Raw genomic sequence first — 18,143 nt, 5'->3', positions numbered from 1 at the left:
ATATGGGTCATTCTATGACATACTTATACACATTAATTTACATATTTAATGTTATATTTATATAATTTACATATTTATATATATTTAGGTATATGTTTAAGTCACCATGTTCCTTGATGTTGCTTGAGTAGGAGTGACCTGTAGAAACCTCATCCATGAAATGGAACTTGTCAAATTTCCAAACACAAGCAGTCCAGGGGCGCGTTTCCCAAAACCACAGTTGCTAACTTTGTTGGTTGCAATGCAATTTCCCAGGTTAGGTTAGCAGGTTAGCAACTATGGTTTTGGGAAACACACCCCAGAGCGTTAGGCAGTGTTCCCATCAATAACCTGGTCAAGCCAAATTGTGTCGAGTCCCCCACAGCACCTCCAGTACACCAGTAAAGCCCTTCCCATCTCCCTAAAACTGAATTTCCCTCCGGGAACAAGAAACTTACTAAGTAACCAACCAATCTACTAACTAACTAACTACCTAACTACTGACTGACTGACTGCGTCCCCCTGCAGATGCTGGCTGAGGAGAAGAGCCTCTCCTGTAAGAACGCTGAGGAGCGGGACCGTGCAGAGGCTGAGGCCAGGGAGAAGGAGACCAAGGCCCTGGCGCTGGCTCGCAACCTGGAGGAGGCGCAGGCCTGTCTGGAGGAGCTGGAGAAGGTCAACAAGAGCCTGAAGGTGGAGATGGAGGACCTGGTCAGCTCCAAGGATGACGTGGGCAAATATGTGAGTCAGTCATCTGCTGTTGAAATAAACATGGATATAGATGGAGACACTATACATACTAGGCAGATACAGTCAATATTTCCCACATGTATTGATCGTGTGACTATATCAGGTCACTGTGTATTTATTCACATATAGTTATGTCTATTATTTATATATAAATGATAAAGTAATTTCATTACAAGCATATCAAGCATTCATAGAATGAAGACCATCTTCCCCACTAACCATTTGTGAGAAATGACCACCTGTTGATGGTAAAGTCTTTCCCACTGGTTCCTCTTCTGTCAGGTGCATGACCTGGAGAAGGCCAAGCGGACACTGGAGACCCACGTGGACGAGATGCGCACCCACATGGACGAGCTGGAGGACGAGCTGCAGGCCACAGAGGACGCCAAACTCCGCCTGGAGGTCAACATGCAGGCGCTCAAGAGCCAGTTTGAACGCGACCTGCAAGGCAGAGACGAGCAGGGAGAGGAGAAGAAGAAGCAACTGGTCAAACAGGTGTCCTACTGGCCTCTTCTGGAATCCACCACGGATGTCACAATCATGTTTTCTTCACAATGTGTCTTACTGTGTCAAAATCTTACTTGCAGCTGTCAATGAATGCATGATCTTTGAATTTCCTCCGGCATATAACCACATTTGATAAAGGCACAAATGTTTATAGTTGTTACAAGCATATCAAGCATTCATAGACTGAAGACCATCAGTGGTGCAACAACACATCATCAGTAGGGTTAAACTAACCCTCACGACGGTCTAAACCCAGCTCACGTTCCCTATTAGTGGGTGAACAATCCAACGCTTGGTGAATTCTGCTTCACAATGATAGGAAGAGCCGACATCGAAGGCTCTTATTTTAAATGTTTACTTAAATGTTTATTATATTAATGCCTGAAGGAGTCTTTCCATGCCAGAGTGCTATAAATCTGATCATATGTTTCATATTTTCTGGTATATTTGCATTTTTTCAGGTGCGTGAACTTGAGGCAGAGCTGGAGGATGAGCGCAAGCAGAGGTCCTTGTTTGCCGCCGCCAAGAAGAAGCTGGAGGGAGACTTCAAGGACATGGAGGATCAGTTTGACACCGCTTGCAGGGGGCGAGAGGAGGCCCTGAAACAGCTGCGTAAAGTCCAGGTGAGTCTCTGCGGTCAGCTATAGCATGGAAAGCTCAGATTTAAAAAGTAAAACTCTTTCAGATAAATATACAGTATCAAGTGAGTCTTCTGTATTGGAGTCTTCTGGCCATCATTCGTGGACAAGGAAGATCTTGGACAAGGATGAAGTTAACTTCATGTGCGGTTAAAAATATAGCATGTAAAGGTTTAAAATATGGCAGGTAGAAGTTAGAACAGCGCCGTGCCAGAGACACTGCAGACTAGATGAGATCTATCCCCTTAACCATGTTACACTGCTGCAACACTGCAGACTATAGATGAGATCTATCCCCTTAACCATGCTGCACTGCTGCAACACTGCAGACTATAGATGAGATCTATCCCCTTAACCATGCTGCACTGCTGCAACACTGCAGACTATAGATGAGATCTATCCCCTTAACCATGCTGCACTGCTGCAACACTGCAGACTATAGATGAGATCTATCCCCTTAACCATGCTGCACTGCTGCAACACTGCAGACTATAGATGAGATCTATCCCCTTAACCATGCTGCACTGCTGCAACACTGCAGACTATAGATGAGATCTATCCCCTTAACCATGTCGCACTGCTGCAACACTGCAGACTATAGATGAGATCTATCCCCTTAACCATGCCGCACTGCTGCAACACTGCAGACTATAGATGAGATCTATCCCCTTAACCATGCCGCACTGCTGCAACACTGCAGACTATAGATGAGATCTATCCCCTTAACCATGCCGCACTGCTGCAACACTGCAGACTATAGATGAGATCTATCCCCTTAACCCTGCTGCACTGCTGCAACACTGCAGACTATAGATGAGATCTATCCCCTTAACCATGTCACACTGCTGCAACACTGGATGGCTGTCTTTCCACAGGGCCAGATTAAAGACATCCAGAGAGAGCTGGACGACGCCCGTGCTGCCCAGAAGGAGGCGCTCAACAATCACAGGGAGTCTGAGCGGAGGGCCAAGGCCATAGAAACTGATTTCATGCAACTGCAGGAGGTATTGATGCATTGCTTATATCGCCTGGGTTTACTGGATTTCACTGTAATCGGCAGAGAAGACACAGTCTCTTACACTGACAATAGGAACACATTTTCAAATCTATTTTTATGGGTAGTAAGAAGATACATAAATCATAACAAACCCAAATCATAACAAACCCAAATCATAATCCCAATATTTAGGAAAGGTTCAACCACACAGCCAACTGGACACCCAACAATACAATACAACAACAGAGATGCAGTAAATAACATAATGCTCATGAGCAGTGATGACTTGCATTACAAGGCTTCTGCCAGTGACCATCACTGAGTTGGCATGAAAAAATGAAGCCAGTTGTGAGGGTCCAGCTGACCTGTATGTTGTCCTACTCTGCCTGTAGGAGCTAGCAGCTGCAGAGAGGGCTCGCAAGCAGGCAGAGGCCGAGAGGGACGAGATGGCTGACGAGCTGGCCAGCAACTCCGGAAAGTGAGTAGCAGGACGATCTTACGTCACAAATCCAACGCTCTAAAACGGGCAACAGAGGTCATCAGCAACAGTGAAGAGAAGACTTATTATGATCATCTCTTACTACTAAAGAGTGGAGTTTGCTCCTTTGCTTTGCCTGAATGTGACACCAGTCTGTGAAGAGAAGACATATGATCATCTCTTACTACTAAAGAGTGGAGTTTGCTCTGTTTTTGTTCCCGAGTGTGACGCCAGCCTGTGTTTGTAGGACAATGAACAGCGAAGATAAGCGTCGCCTGGATGCGAAGATCGCCCAGCTGGAGGAGGAGCTGGAGGAGGAGCAGGGCAACCTGGAGAGCGTCAACGACAAGCTCAGACGGAGCATCCAACAGGTGGGGCAAACTGTACAGCTACGAGGTGATACACATGATGTACAACAGCACATGTGTGGACCTATCAGGGGACATATGGAAGAATATTAGAATCAAATGTTTTGTACGTGTGTATCACGTTTTGAAACTGTAGAAATTATTTGTAACTGTAAAAATGATCTGTACAAGTAACTGTCAATATTACAAATATACCCTACACTTACAAATCTATTCTACGGGTACGGATCGGTTGAGACATGAGTTTAATTCCACCCATTTTACCCACAGCCACTTGAGGGTTTTTTTTCTGACCTGAGGTCATTTCTCGACACCCCCACCCCATCACTCTCTCACTCATTTCCAGTCTACTCTTCACTGTCCCGTCAATACAGGCAAGAAAATACCAAAAATAAATACATCTTTAAAAGCCCTCGTTGTCCGTGTCCCTCTCTTCTCTGTGACGCTGCAGGTGGACCAGCTGACCATCGAGCTCCAGTCCGAGCGCTCCATTTCCCAGCGCAACGAGAGCACGCGTGTGCAGATGGAGAGGCAGAACAAGGACCTTCGGGGCAAGCTGCAGGAGATGGAGGCGCAGGTCAAGTCAAAGTTCAAGGGCACCATCTCCACCATGGAGGCCAAGCTCCAGCAGCTGGAGGAGCAGCTGGACCTGGAGAGCAGGTGAGGGGGCACTCAGGTGTGACCAGGTGGGGGGGTGTGACCAGGTGTGACCAGGTGGGGGGGTGTGACCAGGTGGCAGGGTGTGACCAGTTGTGACCAGGTGGCAGGGTGTGACCAGGTGTGACCAGGTAGCGGGGTGTGAACAGGTGTGACCAGGTGTGACCAGGTAGTGGGGTGTTAACAGGTGTGACCAGGTAGCGGGGTGTGACATGGACTAGAGTGGCCTGTTTGGGAAAAGGTTAGGTGGGGTAAGGGGTTGCATTTGTAACTTTGCTGACCGTTTTCATATACAAAAAGCCATTTAACATACTATAGGAAAAGAAAACACCGGACATAAAAACCACAATAGGGCCCATTGCCAATTCCAAAGGAGCTGAAGGGAGAGCTTGATGGTCTTTTTGGCCCTCTCCGTGGGGGCCCAAAAGACCATGATATCAAAGGGAGATGTCTCTTAAGATGATCTCAAATTATTAATGATCAAATACCAAACAGTTGGTGACAGTTTACCTTTACACCACATGTTGTCGGACTCTTGCGATTGTGGCTGAACATGTTGCCCTCAGACCCTTCTTGATGTTTCATGCTGTTTGTTTCTGTCAGGGAGAAACAAGCCCTTGCCAAGGCTGTGCGTCAAAAGGACAAGAAGCTGAAGGATATGACTCTGCAGATGGAGGACGACCACAAGCAGGCAGAGCAGTATAAGGACCAGGTGATGTGGTCGTGAGATGCACAGTACTGCTAATTAACGTATACTACTTTGCAGTAATCAGTCTGTTTAAACACATGTACAGTAGGCAATAAGCACCTGGGATTTGACTCGGTTCCTGCTAGATTTGAACACAGGCAGTTTTATCTCTCTGCATACCATATAGCCTACATACCATACAAACATACATGCATATTAGTCATGTTGACTTAAGAAGCTGATTTAAATAAATGAAACCTCTTCTGTTTTCTGCTGAAGAGAATAACACTGAATGGCACACTGCACAGTCAAAACCACCCCCTCCATCCCCTCCATCCCCTCCACCCCCCTCCATCCCCTCCGTTCTCTGCAGCCCAAGTCAAGTCAAATGTATTTCTACAGCACATTTTCATGCATACGGCAACTCAACACGTTTTACAGGATACGCTGACGGACACAACCTAATCAATCAATCAATCAATCAATCAACCAACCAATCTAATCAATTTCATCAATCAAACTAACATTTCACCTGAGTACTGAACTCGTCTGTTCTCCCGCAGGCGGAGAAGGCCAACACTCGCGTGAAGCAGCTGAAGCGGCAGGTGGAGGAGACGGAGGAGGAGTCCCAGCGTGCCACCGCCGCCCGCCGCAAGCTGCAGCGCGAGCTGGACGAGGCCACCGAGGCCAACGACTCGCTCACGCGGGAGGTTTCCTCACTCAAGAGCAAACTAAGGTGGTGCGAGAGTGACCTCTATCTGTGAATGTATGTAGTGCATGCGTCCACCACTCACACAGCCTAACCCTAACTGCATTGCACTGACTAACTGTGCCCTCGTTTTGAGGCTTTGTACTTCCACCCGGACTCACTCTTACTGTCATGTAACTATTCTGCTTTCACTGGTTTGACAACCCTGCTTTTCATATCATAGGCCATTTGCTCTTCATTATTCTGTTATTCATAGATGATCTTCACACCTTTGTTTTTCAACAACTGAGCTTTCTCAGTCTTAGATGAGACACTTTTAGCTTGGGAGTGTAGGCCGGCTATGTAGTTCTTGTATGGAGAAGCCCCTGGGGTACTTGCTTGTATCTGAACACTAACTCATTACTTGACAAAAGCTTTTGCAAGATAGCACTCAGCTAAGTTTACTCAGCGCTCTTCTCCAAATCACCAGTGGTTTCCCATGTTTTTCACTGAACCATGTAGCTGTGTCTTAGTAAAGGGTCTGTGACGCAGAGCTGAATGTTTGCCCTGGGTCAACAGATGAATCACTACATTTATGGAAGTCATCAATCTTTGCTGCTTCCACACTGACAAAGTAACCTAAGCTTGATTTACAACACAGCACTGTGCGTTTTTTCCCTTCCAGTTTTTCCTGTTCCTCTATCAGTTGTGTTTGATGACAAGTTTCAGGGTTTTTTAGTATCCTGTAGGCCTATAGAGTATTGTGGTCCTAAAGTCTGCAACCACCTTGCTCTCTGACTGTTTTATTGTTGGTAACTGAATATAATGAATGCCACGGTAGAGTAGTAGCTGACATGAGATAAGGATTTGAACACACATCTTCCTAAACCCACTAGAGCATGCGTGGGATGTTTTCTACTAATCCTCTCACTTGAGCCCCCTCAGGAATGCAGGCGCAATTGATTTGTTCCTTTGTGACTCAATAGACCTCCGTCCATGTAACCACACTCCCCGCTCCCCCTCCGAGAGCCTTAACTTAACCCCCTGCTTCTGTCCTCTGTGGCTTCTGTAGGCGTGGTAACGACCCCGCGACCTCCTTCAGCAGCTCCCCGCGGCGCATCAGTGGTGGGGGGAGCAGTTTTCTGGGGAGCCGCAGGGGGGTCATGGAGAATTCGGACGTGGCTGGGGAGGAGGGTCCACCACGCTCCCCCTCCCCCATCATGGACCCACTGGACGAGGAGGAGGAGGAGCTCCGGGGAGAGATGAATGGTACTGAAGACTACGACTAGAACCCTTCCTGCTCACCTAAATAAGATGAATCTAGATTAATCAAAACTAATTTATGAATGACCACACAGAGAGCAGAGGATTCTGGGACGCATACGGCACAGATCTGGGCCATGCACGTTCCAGTGTCCGCTGCTGTCTGAATCAGACTAGGATCCTTTTTGTCTGATCCTTTGGGTAACATGTGGTTTTCCTTGCTGCCAATAATCCTACTCTGCTTTGCCTGATAAGCGTCCACCATCGTCTAGTGCCTTATATTTACCTTTTTCCTGATCTAGAACTGATAGCAGAGCCTATAGTCCTTTCATTACACTTAGATACTAGCCAGCAATTCTCTCAATAACTATAGACCCTATTCATGCCATATTTTAATTTATAACATGTATTGTCCTGTAGTGTATAGCTTTTTAAGGCAACAGTAATATCCTGACTGACACTGTGGGGTTCACATGTTAAGTTATAGCATTATTTATTTATATTTACACATACATATTTTGATCACGTCACATTGTTCCACCCTTTCGAGAAACCTCCTCTCCTCACTCGGGAATAAACAGATTTCAAAACCACTCAACCTGTCTGTTTCACTCTATAACGAATCATGTAAACATCATGACAACAACAAAAACAACAACAACAAATGCTTCATATGATCTTTATTGTGCCCATTTGGTAGGATCCTTGCATTAATAAATACAACACCTCAGGTTAAGAGGACAAGAGAGTCTATTGCTTTGCAGAGTAAGAAGCACTTACAAGTGAACAGACTACACACAGTGACGCACAAAGCCACACCAACCATCACCGTGACACGTCTGGATTTCAGCGACAGTGACGCAAACCCAATGGCAAACACGGCGCCTGTTTCAGACACACACCAACTGGAATGTTTAACAGGTATGGAGACACTTTTTCAAATGCCGAGATAAGGCGTAAGTTAGTTAAAGCTACAAAGCCTACTCTCCTACATCAACCTACTGATTCCTATCCATCAGCCACATGAATAAGTACAGAAGTATATCTATACATCAGCAAGTCTACAGTAATCTGGTGCCACTAAGGGGGAAAGATGTGAGAAGGAACAAAGCAAATGAACTCTATTCTCTCTTCGATTCCCATCTTTTTAACATAAAACACACATACCCTTCACTGAAGTATTCATATTTCATAACATTCTAAACACCCCTCCCTCTGCAGTGAGAGATATACACTTATTGGCTCAGAGACCGAGACTCAAGACGTTTTTAAAAAAATACAAACTTTTTCAGTCTGTTCTCTCCCAACAGAAACCATAACACTTGAGGTAACAGAAAAACATTAACACTGAGGAAGGCCCAAATATTGTACCTTACTCCTCAAATATACTTTAAGGCTTAGAATTCCTAACACTTTAAGGCACACCAAGTTTAGATCTTTATAAAAATAGTACACCTTTCCAGTTATGATGAGTCTACAAGGCCTTTGGGTGTAACAAACAGTCTATCAATTGTGTACAAGAGAATAAGGCTTTAAGAGTAGCATTAGGGGGACTCAACACATTGTCCCAGTAAGTTTGTTAATATAGGCCTAATCATACCTCCTGCTAAATATTCCCACAACAAACCCTGAGACGTTCAACACGTTTTACAAAAACACATTAAAACAGCAGCAAGTCACACACACACACAACTTGGAAAAACAAGCTCGAGACAACACGACGACATCTCAACATTCTAGTTGAGACAACATCTAAAACAAAGCAGTAATAACCAACGATACGGTCTCTCTCCCCAGGTTAGGCTACTTAATAATTCTGCTGTGTTAGTAAGATAAATGATATAAGGGAACAGTAAAGGGGGGGGGGGGGGGGGGGGGGGGGTGATCCCACAAACATAACCAAAAACAAACAAAAATAATCTGACTGACATCCACTTACAATTCATTTCATATACCACAAAGTAATTCAGTAACTCTTAATGCAGATAGCCAGAGCGATCACATAGAAAGATGAGACAGTCTGCTTCGCCAGCCATTCTGCTCCCATCATTACAGTAAACACATTCACCCTCTCTCTACCTTCCCCTCTCTCTCTCTCTCGCTCTCGCAGTTTCCGTTCCTACTTACACATAGGCTCTGTGCAGGGTTCATTTATTTCCTTCCTCATACTTACTTCCACTTTCTCACTCCATCTATTCTAATTAGCTCTTAACGACTCCAATCGGTTCTAGTAACTCATAACCATTTCATCATCATTCATCAGAGAGAATATCTCGTCAGGAAAAAAAAAAAAAAAAAGAGTGCAAAAAGAAGTGTAGACCGCCAGCTTCCAAAGGGAACTCCAGTGTGTTAAAAACAAGAACATGTCACACACAGAGTTGAGCTGTCTGCAGTAAAAAAAAAAAAAAAAGTCTTCTCATTGTTGAACTTAGTGGTCTCACTTGATCAGTACATGAAAGGCAAATGTAATGCTGTGGATTAAAAGAATGTTAGGGCAGACTTGAGGGAATGAGTACAAGTCACCAGAGTCTTAAGATGAAAATTCCTCCTCCTTTTCTTTCTGCTCAGTTGTGCAGTTGTGTTTCTCAGTGCATGTGCGCAAAAAAAGAACTCCTGGCCAGCTTCATCAAGAGCTCGGTTCCTCCACAGTGGGAAGGGATGAGGAAGGAACACTGCAGCAGGCAGAGGGTGGAGCGGCTGAGGAGTCTGCCTTCCAGGAGTGGGGAGGAAGGGTGGGGGAGTCAGTCACACGAGTGCAGTATGGGGTGAAGTACCAGAGCTGTGCAATGCATGCTGGGAGAGCTCATAGGAGAATCTTAGGTCCCGGTCCAAAATCTAACCGCCTCACCAATCTGAAAACAGTGGGAGAGAAGACAAAAATCTATAGTGACACTTTGAACATTAACAAATAAATAAAATATATATCGCAATTCCTATCAAACAAACGAGATTCATAGGATACATGTGTTTGTTATGTTGGGCAAGTGCACTGAAAGATTGGCTTGCTCATCCCCGACAGAACTTTTAAAAAAATAGGCCATTACTTGACATAAAGAGAGAACACACGATAGACATCAAAATACAATAACAGTGTACCATACCATACGGCATATCACAATGTCTAGCCTAGCGCATGCTTATGCCTATGGAGAGCACTGCTTGCTGGGTGTTTCAGACGAGTCCAACACCATCCATCACAGTCAACAGCCCATTTAAACTTCTGCTTGAAGCCTTCTCCAGCTGCGTTTAACACAATGGGCTCTAAAGAAAAGTCGAACCTTTTCTGCGCATGAGTGAACAGGAATAGTGGAGAGTCAAGATGCCACCCCTCAGCGCCTCACCCCTTCTCGTAGAGCCCGTTGGTGTTGGCCTGCATGTCAGGACTCTCCCGCTGGTTTCCGGGCGTCCCCGAGGATGCAGGAAGATTCTGCCGGCTCTCCGACTTGTCGCTGACGCGCAGCTCTCGGCAGGTGGCCAGCTTCGACTCGAGGTTCTACAACACCATGGGTGAGATGATTATTACACCAGTTTTATCATTCTCATCTCTTAATATGCATCATATCGAATTTCTATGATCAAAATGAAAGGACGTATGATGAAGTGTCTAGAAATACCAGACATGAAACATATCTTGTCATTGCACCATCACTGCATAAAAATGTAACTGGCTACAGCACCCGTACCACACTTGGGTCCAAGTGCCCATGGGGACCTGGGTTCGAGTCTGACCTGGGTCATTTCCCGATCCTACCCCATCTCGCTCTCTCACTTGCTTCCAGTCATACTTCACTGTCATAAAGGCATTAAGGCAAAAAGCCCCAAAAGTATACAGCTCCGGAAAAAATTAAGAGACCACTGCAAATTTGATTATGACCGTCAACGAATGTCCCTCAGCAACCGTAGGATGACATCAGAAAACTGCGCAGTGGTCTCTTTAATTATTTCCAGAGCTGTATATATAACTAAATACACAGAAAGTGATCAAGAGGACGAGGACGGGCCAGAATGTGGCCGAGTGCTAACCATCAGGATGGGGACTCCGGGCTTACTGGAGACAGAGCCCTCACCCATTACAATTAAGCTCCTGTCCTGAAGCATGCACCACATTGGTCCTGCACTAGCACATGACTGGTGGTAAATACCAAAAGAGCAAGGCCCTCTAGAGCCAGATGATGGGGACCCACTGTGCCAGTGGGAGACACAGAGGCGCTAGTGAACGAACACACACACACAGTTACACAACAGTGGTGATTCCCCCGATCAAGTGACTAAAGGCTTGTATGGGAAAACCACAGGGCCCTTAAGGCCTGATGATCTGGTGAGGCACAAAAACAGCAGACTCACCCCAACTTTCCTCAACAGCTCCCCAACGATGTTCAGAGCCGATATACGCGCAGAGGTAGTAAGAGGGCTTCCGACCAAACCCTCACCTGGAATGACTGACACACGCACACACAGGAATAAGACAACCAGTATTACAAATGGATAATTAATCAAAGTATGAAATCCTCCATTATCAGATAGAACACAATCCAGTCCAGAGAGAATACAATACAGTTAAATGACTAAATATAGTGAACGCAATATCCTCAACTTAGAAGTACCTCTTATCTGGCATGCACATGCACACACACACACACACGTTTGTAATTTCCCTTGTAGTTACATCAGTGACTGTAAAAACTATTTACAGTCTAAGCAGTCAAAAGTGAAGCCACTGGAAGAAACTAAAAAAAAAAAAAAAAAGGCATTTTCTTTTTTTATTTACCCAAATATGTAATTCATGTGCAATCCAGAGGGTAACCAGTCTGATCTCCTGTTTAGCATGCACACTCTGGTTCCAAAAAACACTTCCTGTGTAGACTCTCTGACACTATCTTTGCTGATATGGTCAATCAATTCTGGCTTCATTTCTTGCGGTTGTAAGTGCAGGACGCCATGCCGTCCACATTTTACAGTGACTTGAGTTATACGTAAGGGATAATGGACGACACTCCATTCGACTGTACAAAGTTAATACACGTTCTAGAATCTAGATAGTAAAACGGCCCGATGTGAAGGGGAGTTCCATCGAGAAAAGTGTATTAACTTTGTATAGCCGAACGGCATGAAGTCCATTATCCCGCTCCTGTTGGTTATTACTGCTTTGTTTTAGATGGGAAATTCCCATCTAAATAGATTATAAACACTTGCTTACCTCTGCTCTGTGAGCCTGGAGGCGTGTTGAAGGAGGTGGGGAGAGCAGAGGTGGGTCTGGAGGGAGTGGGCAGCGCAGACGTAGGTCTGGAGGGAGTGGGCAGCGCAGACGTAGGTCTGGAGGGAGGGGGTGTAGGCTCTGCCACGTCAGTGTCTTTAGTGAGGCTGAGAGACGGTCGTCGCTCCTGCTTCTGCTTCACAGCTAGCTCCTGTCTCAGGTCTACACACACACACGCACGCACACACACACACAGATCAAACAAAGTGCGCAAGTCAAACACACAAAGGAACTCCGATCATACAGAAACAATCGAGACACACAGACCAGTTTGCATAGACAGAGACACAACCCACACACACACGCACAGATAGAACAAACCAACCCAGAGACAGCGAAAATACAAACACAGCCTGTTACATCTGAGATACAAAGAAGCCTTTCAGCTCCTAACAGCAGAGCTGACCGGGAGGCACCAGGCCCACACTGCCCTGCCAATCTCACCCTTTACATGGGGGAGACACTTCAGCTCAGCCTCAGGCTCTGCTCCTTTTATACTTAATTCTATTTTTAAGTTACTGTTGCTGAATTGCAGACACGCAAAAAAAGGAACCCCGAGAAGGGGGGTGTGTGGGGGGTAACAGTCTTTCTGTTTTTTGGATGAGCTCAAGGTCTCCGAGGATGCTTTTTATATTAGCCTAGGAATAGGCTTAATCCACGTAGAGCAAACTGGCCCTGCCTTTAATTTTAGTGAGACATCATCAGGTGAGTACCTCTGGCCTCGTCCTTAAGTCTCTGCACCGACTCCAGCAGGTTCTCCTTCTCATCCAGCTCACTCTCCAGGAAGGCGTTTCTCTCGATCACACTGTTCATCCTCTGCTCAAAATCCTCCAGAGACATAATGGTGGCCCTACAGGAGCACAGAAATGATTGGTAACAGTTCATTCCAAATTCCTGGGTCACAGAAAGCAGGCAGCCACTCGACCCAACTTTATCTAATGTAGCATGCGGTGCTATGTGTATTTATATTTAATACTGAATTCATGAGTTGATACACTGCACTTATTTTAAATACATGTTGTTATAAGACACTTTTACAGCTACGGTTAGAGAGTAGTGTGCTTACATGGCAGGTATGCTACAGTTCACTGTATAAATGTGCTAGAGCACACATTTGACAGTGAAAAAAAATAATCCCATGGCACAGCAGCCTACCGCAGCCTAAAACATCTAATAACAAAATATCGGAGTCCCTAAAAACACAGGTCCCTTATCGCCTGTATGTAAGACTTTTTCAGGGCAATAAATGCCAGGGAAATGTATGCATTTTTGCAGCATGCATTTTGTGATATAGGCTATATAGAGCAGCCGTGGCCTACTGGTTAGCACTTCGGACTTGTAACCGGAGGGTTGTCGGTTCGAACCCCGACCAGTAGGAACGGCTTAAGTGCCCTTGAGCAAGGCACCTAACCCCTCACTGTTCCCCTAGCGCCGCTGTTGATGCAGGCAGCTCACTGCGCCGGGATTAGTGTGTGCTTCACCTCACTGTGTGTTCATTGTGTTCGGAGTGTGTTTCACTAATTCATGGATTGGGATAAATGCAGAGACCAAGTTTCCCCTCACGGGATCAAAACACACATATGTATATATATAACACAAATGGCAAAACCATACGAGAGCAGTATGATTATCAATTCCCACCTCTTGGCTCTTTCCAGGTCATCATTGGCCTGCTCCAGCTCCCGAATGTACTTGTGCAGCTGGTCCTTGATGGCCGTCGTCTCGGCCAGGTCCCCCTCCAGAGTGGAGATGTGTCTGACGGCCTCCGAGTGTTGGGTCTCGTATTTCTCCTACACACACACACACACAGAGAATGATAGCACCATCTCTGCTTGAGAGCAAGAGCAGGAGCACTCCCCCATCAACCCAAACCAGCATCTCTTCAGAAAGTCAACTAAAAGGGTAGCTGCCAGCTTTTGCTCAGATTCAAGTGTGGATTACATCTTGGATAAAGTATAACCTTGTCAACAGCTATGTGTGGACAAACTCTAAATGGGGGGAAACACCACAAAAATGCCCTCCCATGTTTAGGCATGTCAAGACCTCCCTCTTTTGCATTCCAAGCCCTGTTCTCTCTCAAGTTCTCTCTCAATTACTCTCTCGGAGTACTCTCGTAACTTGTAACGTCTCTTTACATACAATCAACCGACGTGATAGCAATGTACCTAATGAATAATCACAGATATGATATCACCAAGGTCAAAGAAAACACAACATAACTGGAACAGTATTTTGAGTGTTTGTCTGACACCCAATCAGTTGCCATGGTTTTCAATGGTGACAAACAAAACGTGGTCATTGTGGAAACAATGTGGAAACAACAGCAATTGAAACGGCATAAAAACAAACTTCTACAATCTGTGAAAACAGGACTTCCTGCATACAAGTAGATAATAAAGTGAAATGTAGGATGAGCATGTATGTGTTCAGCCACATCATCATACCTAATATGATGTTAACAGGGCAAGCAGTCCAAACTGCTGTTGGCCTACTGTTGACCTACTTTCTGCTGAGAGTACAAAAGGCAGTAGAGATATACAAGCCCTGAAGACTCTGTAGCCATACATAATGCAGGCGAAAACATAATTTGCCCCCGTCTCTAGCATAAGGTCGACATAGACTTAACGTTCTTCACATCTTCCCCTCCAGATACAGGCCTCAGATCAGCTGCTTCCTAGACCTCAATCAGCCGCTTCCTAGACCTCAATCAGCCACTGTTGATCACTGAATATGTGATTGTAGTCAGCAGCTCTTATTGCCTCCCCTCCAGGCATAACTAAATGATACAAGATGCACCAGCTCATCTTCCAACCACAGACAGTACAACCGGATCTTATGAAAGCCTCAATGATCTCAGAGTTTGAGTAAAATAACCACAGACTGTTCACCCCACTCCCCTCCGGGAGGTGTTACAGGTCTCTCCGCACTCGAACCAGCAGGTTCAGAGGAAGCTTCATACCTGCGGCTGTCACCCTACTAAACTCTAGCTCTGCATCCCAGTGACATCCAACGAACTAAGCCCCCATCACCCCCCGCCCCCCCGCCTGATGCCTCCTTGCCTGTTGAAGTGTCCACGACCATGGCAGCCTTGACAGGGACAAGGAGGCGGACATCCATTATATGGTTCATACTAAATATCCATATTTATTCAGTTTTTCTGTAATATATTCTGTTAATACACTGCATATATCTATATTGTTCTTACTACTACTATAATGGTACTGCCACTACATTGCACATATCTGTACATGTTGTTCATACATTGTTCATATTACATAGTCATATTTATTCTGCTCTTATAATGTTACTGCTAATACACTGCACCTACTTATATTTAATTTACTACTCTAAACCACCTTCTGAAAACAACTGTATACTACTGTCTACACTGCACTATATCTTTTGTCCTGTCTATGCACCACCTACTTTGTATATCACATTGCACTTTTCTGCTTTTTTGCACTTCTGGTTAGACACAAACTGCATTTCGTTGTCTCTGTATTTGTACTCTGCACAATGACAATAAAGTTTAATCTAATCTAATAAATGAGAACTTGGCAAATACAACATGGGGCATGTTTCACAATCAAAGATATTTGCCTGACAGCTCTAAGGTCTTGACCAACCCCCACTCAAGACTACTCCAATCACAACAGGAAGCTAGGGGAAGAGATGTCATCACAGTGAATCAATGGGATGCTGGTGCAGGATACACATATTGGCACAGCCAAGACACACAGACTGACATAGCCATGACGGTAAACATTTTGCTTGGCCGCTCTAGTTGGCTGGGAGAACCTTCAAAGATCAAGCCAACTACAGATTATGGCTGCTACTCCTAAGAACGTAAGGTAGTACCAAAAATTGCTTCGCTGTAGATTACCTTGATGACGCATCTACATAAAGTGTTTTTCTTCCCAGTTCATTCTACTTGATTTGATTACATAGCTTTTGCTTCACTTGCAGACTAACAGAGCAGATGAATATTCACAATCCATTGACAGAAAATCCAATAGCAATGTCTTTCAGACGCTCAATCAAGACTAAAAAGCATAAACAATACTTTCTGCGTTCTACGTTACTCCGTTTACAATGTACTTCATGCATGTTCCCAGAATTCTCCTGAGGGAACGTTGTCAGCACGGTACCTTGTAGTTCTCCAGCTCCATGCGTAAACGGTTGTTGATGTTGAGCAGCTCCCGGTTCCGCGTCTCACACTGCTTGAGCTCCGTCTCCAGCTCCACCTCATAGTCCCGGCTCATCTGCTGGAACTCCTGCAGCTCCTCCTGTGCCTCTTGCACCCTACACAAGAGCGAAGGCTCATTTCTCATTGTCTATAAAACTCAACCGCCACTTACAAAAGAGTGTGTGTGTGTGTGTGTGTGTGTGTGTGTGTACTCGTCATAGATGTGTGTGTGTGTGTCTATAGTCTATACATAGACTAGAGCTATGAAAAGAGCAATATTTTATTCTGCCAGTTCAAGAGAGCAGCAATTAATTGATCATTACAAGGAGGGTGATATTATCAATATTTTAAACCAGAATACCGGTAAAATGATCAAAAACACTCTGACCAGGAACGATGGGAAATAGCACCGGTTGTTTTCAGCCATGTAGCCTGTCACCACCCAGGTACCTTTGTTGTTGCTGAGCTGCTTGCTCCCTCCAGTAGTCTCGCTCATCTTCAATGGACACAAACTTCGGTGGCTCGGAATCACTCATATCGATGTCTACAACCTGAATAAAAGACCAGCAAGTAGTAATACATCAGCTGACAGTAATCCAATAACCACGCATTAATAGACTTGTTAAATCCACAAAATTAAACTGCAAATCACCGTAATCTGCCGGACTATGCTTTAAATCCAGGCGCGGCAAACTGCACTGGAAACCGGTGTACATTACGCCAAACTGTCCACGTAAAAATGCGAGGAATGGAGGAAGTCATCATTATGACAAAACGTTATTTGAGGAATCCCCACACAGGGTGTGTCAAAAGTTTAACATTTTAGTATTTAGACAGTCGGTTAGTAGTACGGACTTCGCTGGACAACTAAATTAACTTCGTATCCCAGGAGATGACGCGACGAGATGGTTGTGTTCCATAATCCAGAAAGAACTTTATGAGCAACTGTCCGAATTAACCGGCAAGTGGCATCTCGTCCATGCTCGTTATCATAAACCAAGACGTCTAATTTATACTCACTACGCAAAGTATTCACACGCCTTTTATTTCACGTTATAATAAAATAACATTCTGACACAGGTTCCTCGTTAACAGCAAACCAAGCCAGTTTATGAACGATACCAAACGTTAACGTTACTCCCAAAATCCAGCATGTTGGTTTCAAGTTAACTTCTTGAGTTGTTCTTTAACCTGTTGATCTTTCGAAGACGTAACTTCACCCTGCTTTAGACTGCTTTAAAAAAAAAAATCAACGCGCACCTTGCTGAAAAGGCAATAATACTTTGGATGCCCAGTCTTCTTCACTTGAGTAACAGACAACCTTGTACTCCCCTGGCGACAATCCTTTGTCATTTTCTTGGCCATTTAAAAGCAAGGAAATAATAGTCTCGAACCGCTACCCAAGCGGCTTGGCTAATGCTAACTAGCTCGACACTTACCTCTTCAGTAGGTCTCAAACGTCCTGAAGAGATATAGCGGTACTTCTGTACGTGAAATCAGACGAATGGTGCCTCTGTTACATCAATATGTCAATCATGTAACTTAATTCTGTAATTACCGATACTTCTGTCATATATCATTAGCTAAATCGTGACAAAAAGTTTCGTTGGGTGTGTGACAACAATGATAGCAACAGCACTTCCCCCTCTCGGTCAGATAGCTTCCTGCCCACTACTCACTTGTTCTTTCT

The 18,143-nt window shown here is 44.9% G+C and overlaps 2 protein-coding genes across 6 annotated transcripts in view; one reads left to right on the top strand and one right to left on the bottom strand.

Annotated features, from left to right (window-relative positions):
• The window catches only part of myh11b (myosin, heavy chain 11b, smooth muscle), a 25,316-nt gene extending 16,982 nt beyond the window's left edge, over positions 1 to 8,334 (top strand). For 3 of the 4 annotated variants that reach the window (XM_042085527.1, XM_042085526.1, XM_042085525.1), the window contains 11 exons: positions 508 to 720; positions 1,012 to 1,224; positions 1,698 to 1,859; positions 2,750 to 2,878; positions 3,264 to 3,349; positions 3,597 to 3,720; positions 4,169 to 4,377; positions 4,978 to 5,086; positions 5,626 to 5,798; positions 6,823 to 7,539; positions 8,324 to 8,334. In XM_042085527.1, coding sequence (XP_041941461.1) covers positions 508 to 720; positions 1,012 to 1,224; positions 1,698 to 1,859; positions 2,750 to 2,878; positions 3,264 to 3,349; positions 3,597 to 3,720; positions 4,169 to 4,377; positions 4,978 to 5,086; positions 5,626 to 5,798; positions 6,823 to 7,039 — 1,635 coding nt within the window. In that variant the 3' untranslated portion in view covers positions 7,040 to 7,539; positions 8,324 to 8,334. Of the gene's footprint in view, positions 1 to 507; positions 721 to 1,011; positions 1,225 to 1,697; positions 1,860 to 2,749; positions 2,879 to 3,263; positions 3,350 to 3,596; positions 3,721 to 4,168; positions 4,378 to 4,977; positions 5,087 to 5,625; positions 5,829 to 6,822; positions 7,540 to 8,323 lie in introns of those variants that run through there. The other variant, XM_042085528.1, reaches the window with a different exon arrangement.
• On the bottom strand, positions 7,676 to 18,143 carry nde1 (nudE neurodevelopment protein 1). 2 transcript variants are annotated; one of them, XM_042085529.1, is made up of 9 exons: positions 17,893 to 18,143; positions 16,904 to 17,004; positions 16,416 to 16,569; positions 13,909 to 14,057; positions 12,981 to 13,117; positions 12,211 to 12,429; positions 11,358 to 11,452; positions 10,355 to 10,506; positions 7,676 to 9,865 (listed from the first exon to the last, which is right to left on the bottom strand). In XM_042085529.1, exons 2-9 carry the CDS (start codon positions 16,987 to 16,989, stop codon positions 9,817 to 9,819), a joined length of 1,041 nt encoding a protein of 346 aa, XP_041941463.1. In that variant the 5' UTR covers positions 16,990 to 17,004; positions 17,893 to 18,143; the 3' UTR covers positions 7,676 to 9,816. The 2 variants fall into 2 exon arrangements, with proteins under 2 accessions (XP_041941463.1, XP_041941465.1); XM_042085531.1 differs by lacking the exon at positions 17,893 to 18,143 and adding an exon at positions 17,106 to 17,328.

Source organism: Alosa sapidissima, chromosome 3, assembly GCF_018492685.1.
Source record: "Alosa sapidissima isolate fAloSap1 chromosome 3, fAloSap1.pri, whole genome shotgun sequence".
Classification (NCBI taxonomy): domain Eukaryota; kingdom Metazoa; phylum Chordata; class Actinopteri; order Clupeiformes; family Clupeidae; genus Alosa; species Alosa sapidissima.
This window is presented reverse-complemented; position numbering and strand designations above follow the sequence as displayed.

Excerpts from the sequence above, each read along its gene's own strand:
- nde1 (XM_042085529.1), bottom strand. The coding sequence starts at position 16,989 with ATGAGTGATTCCGAGCCACCGAAGTTTGTGTCCATTGAAGATGAGCGA. Across the intron at positions 13,118-13,908 it reads GACCTGGAAAGAGCCAAGAG|GGCCACCATTATGTCTCTGG; the intron begins GTGGGAATTGAT and ends GTGCTCCTGTAG. Across the intron at positions 12,430-12,980 it reads ACTTAAGGACGAGGCCAGAG|ACCTGAGACAGGAGCTAGCT; the intron begins GTACTCACCTGA and ends GTGTGTGTGTAG.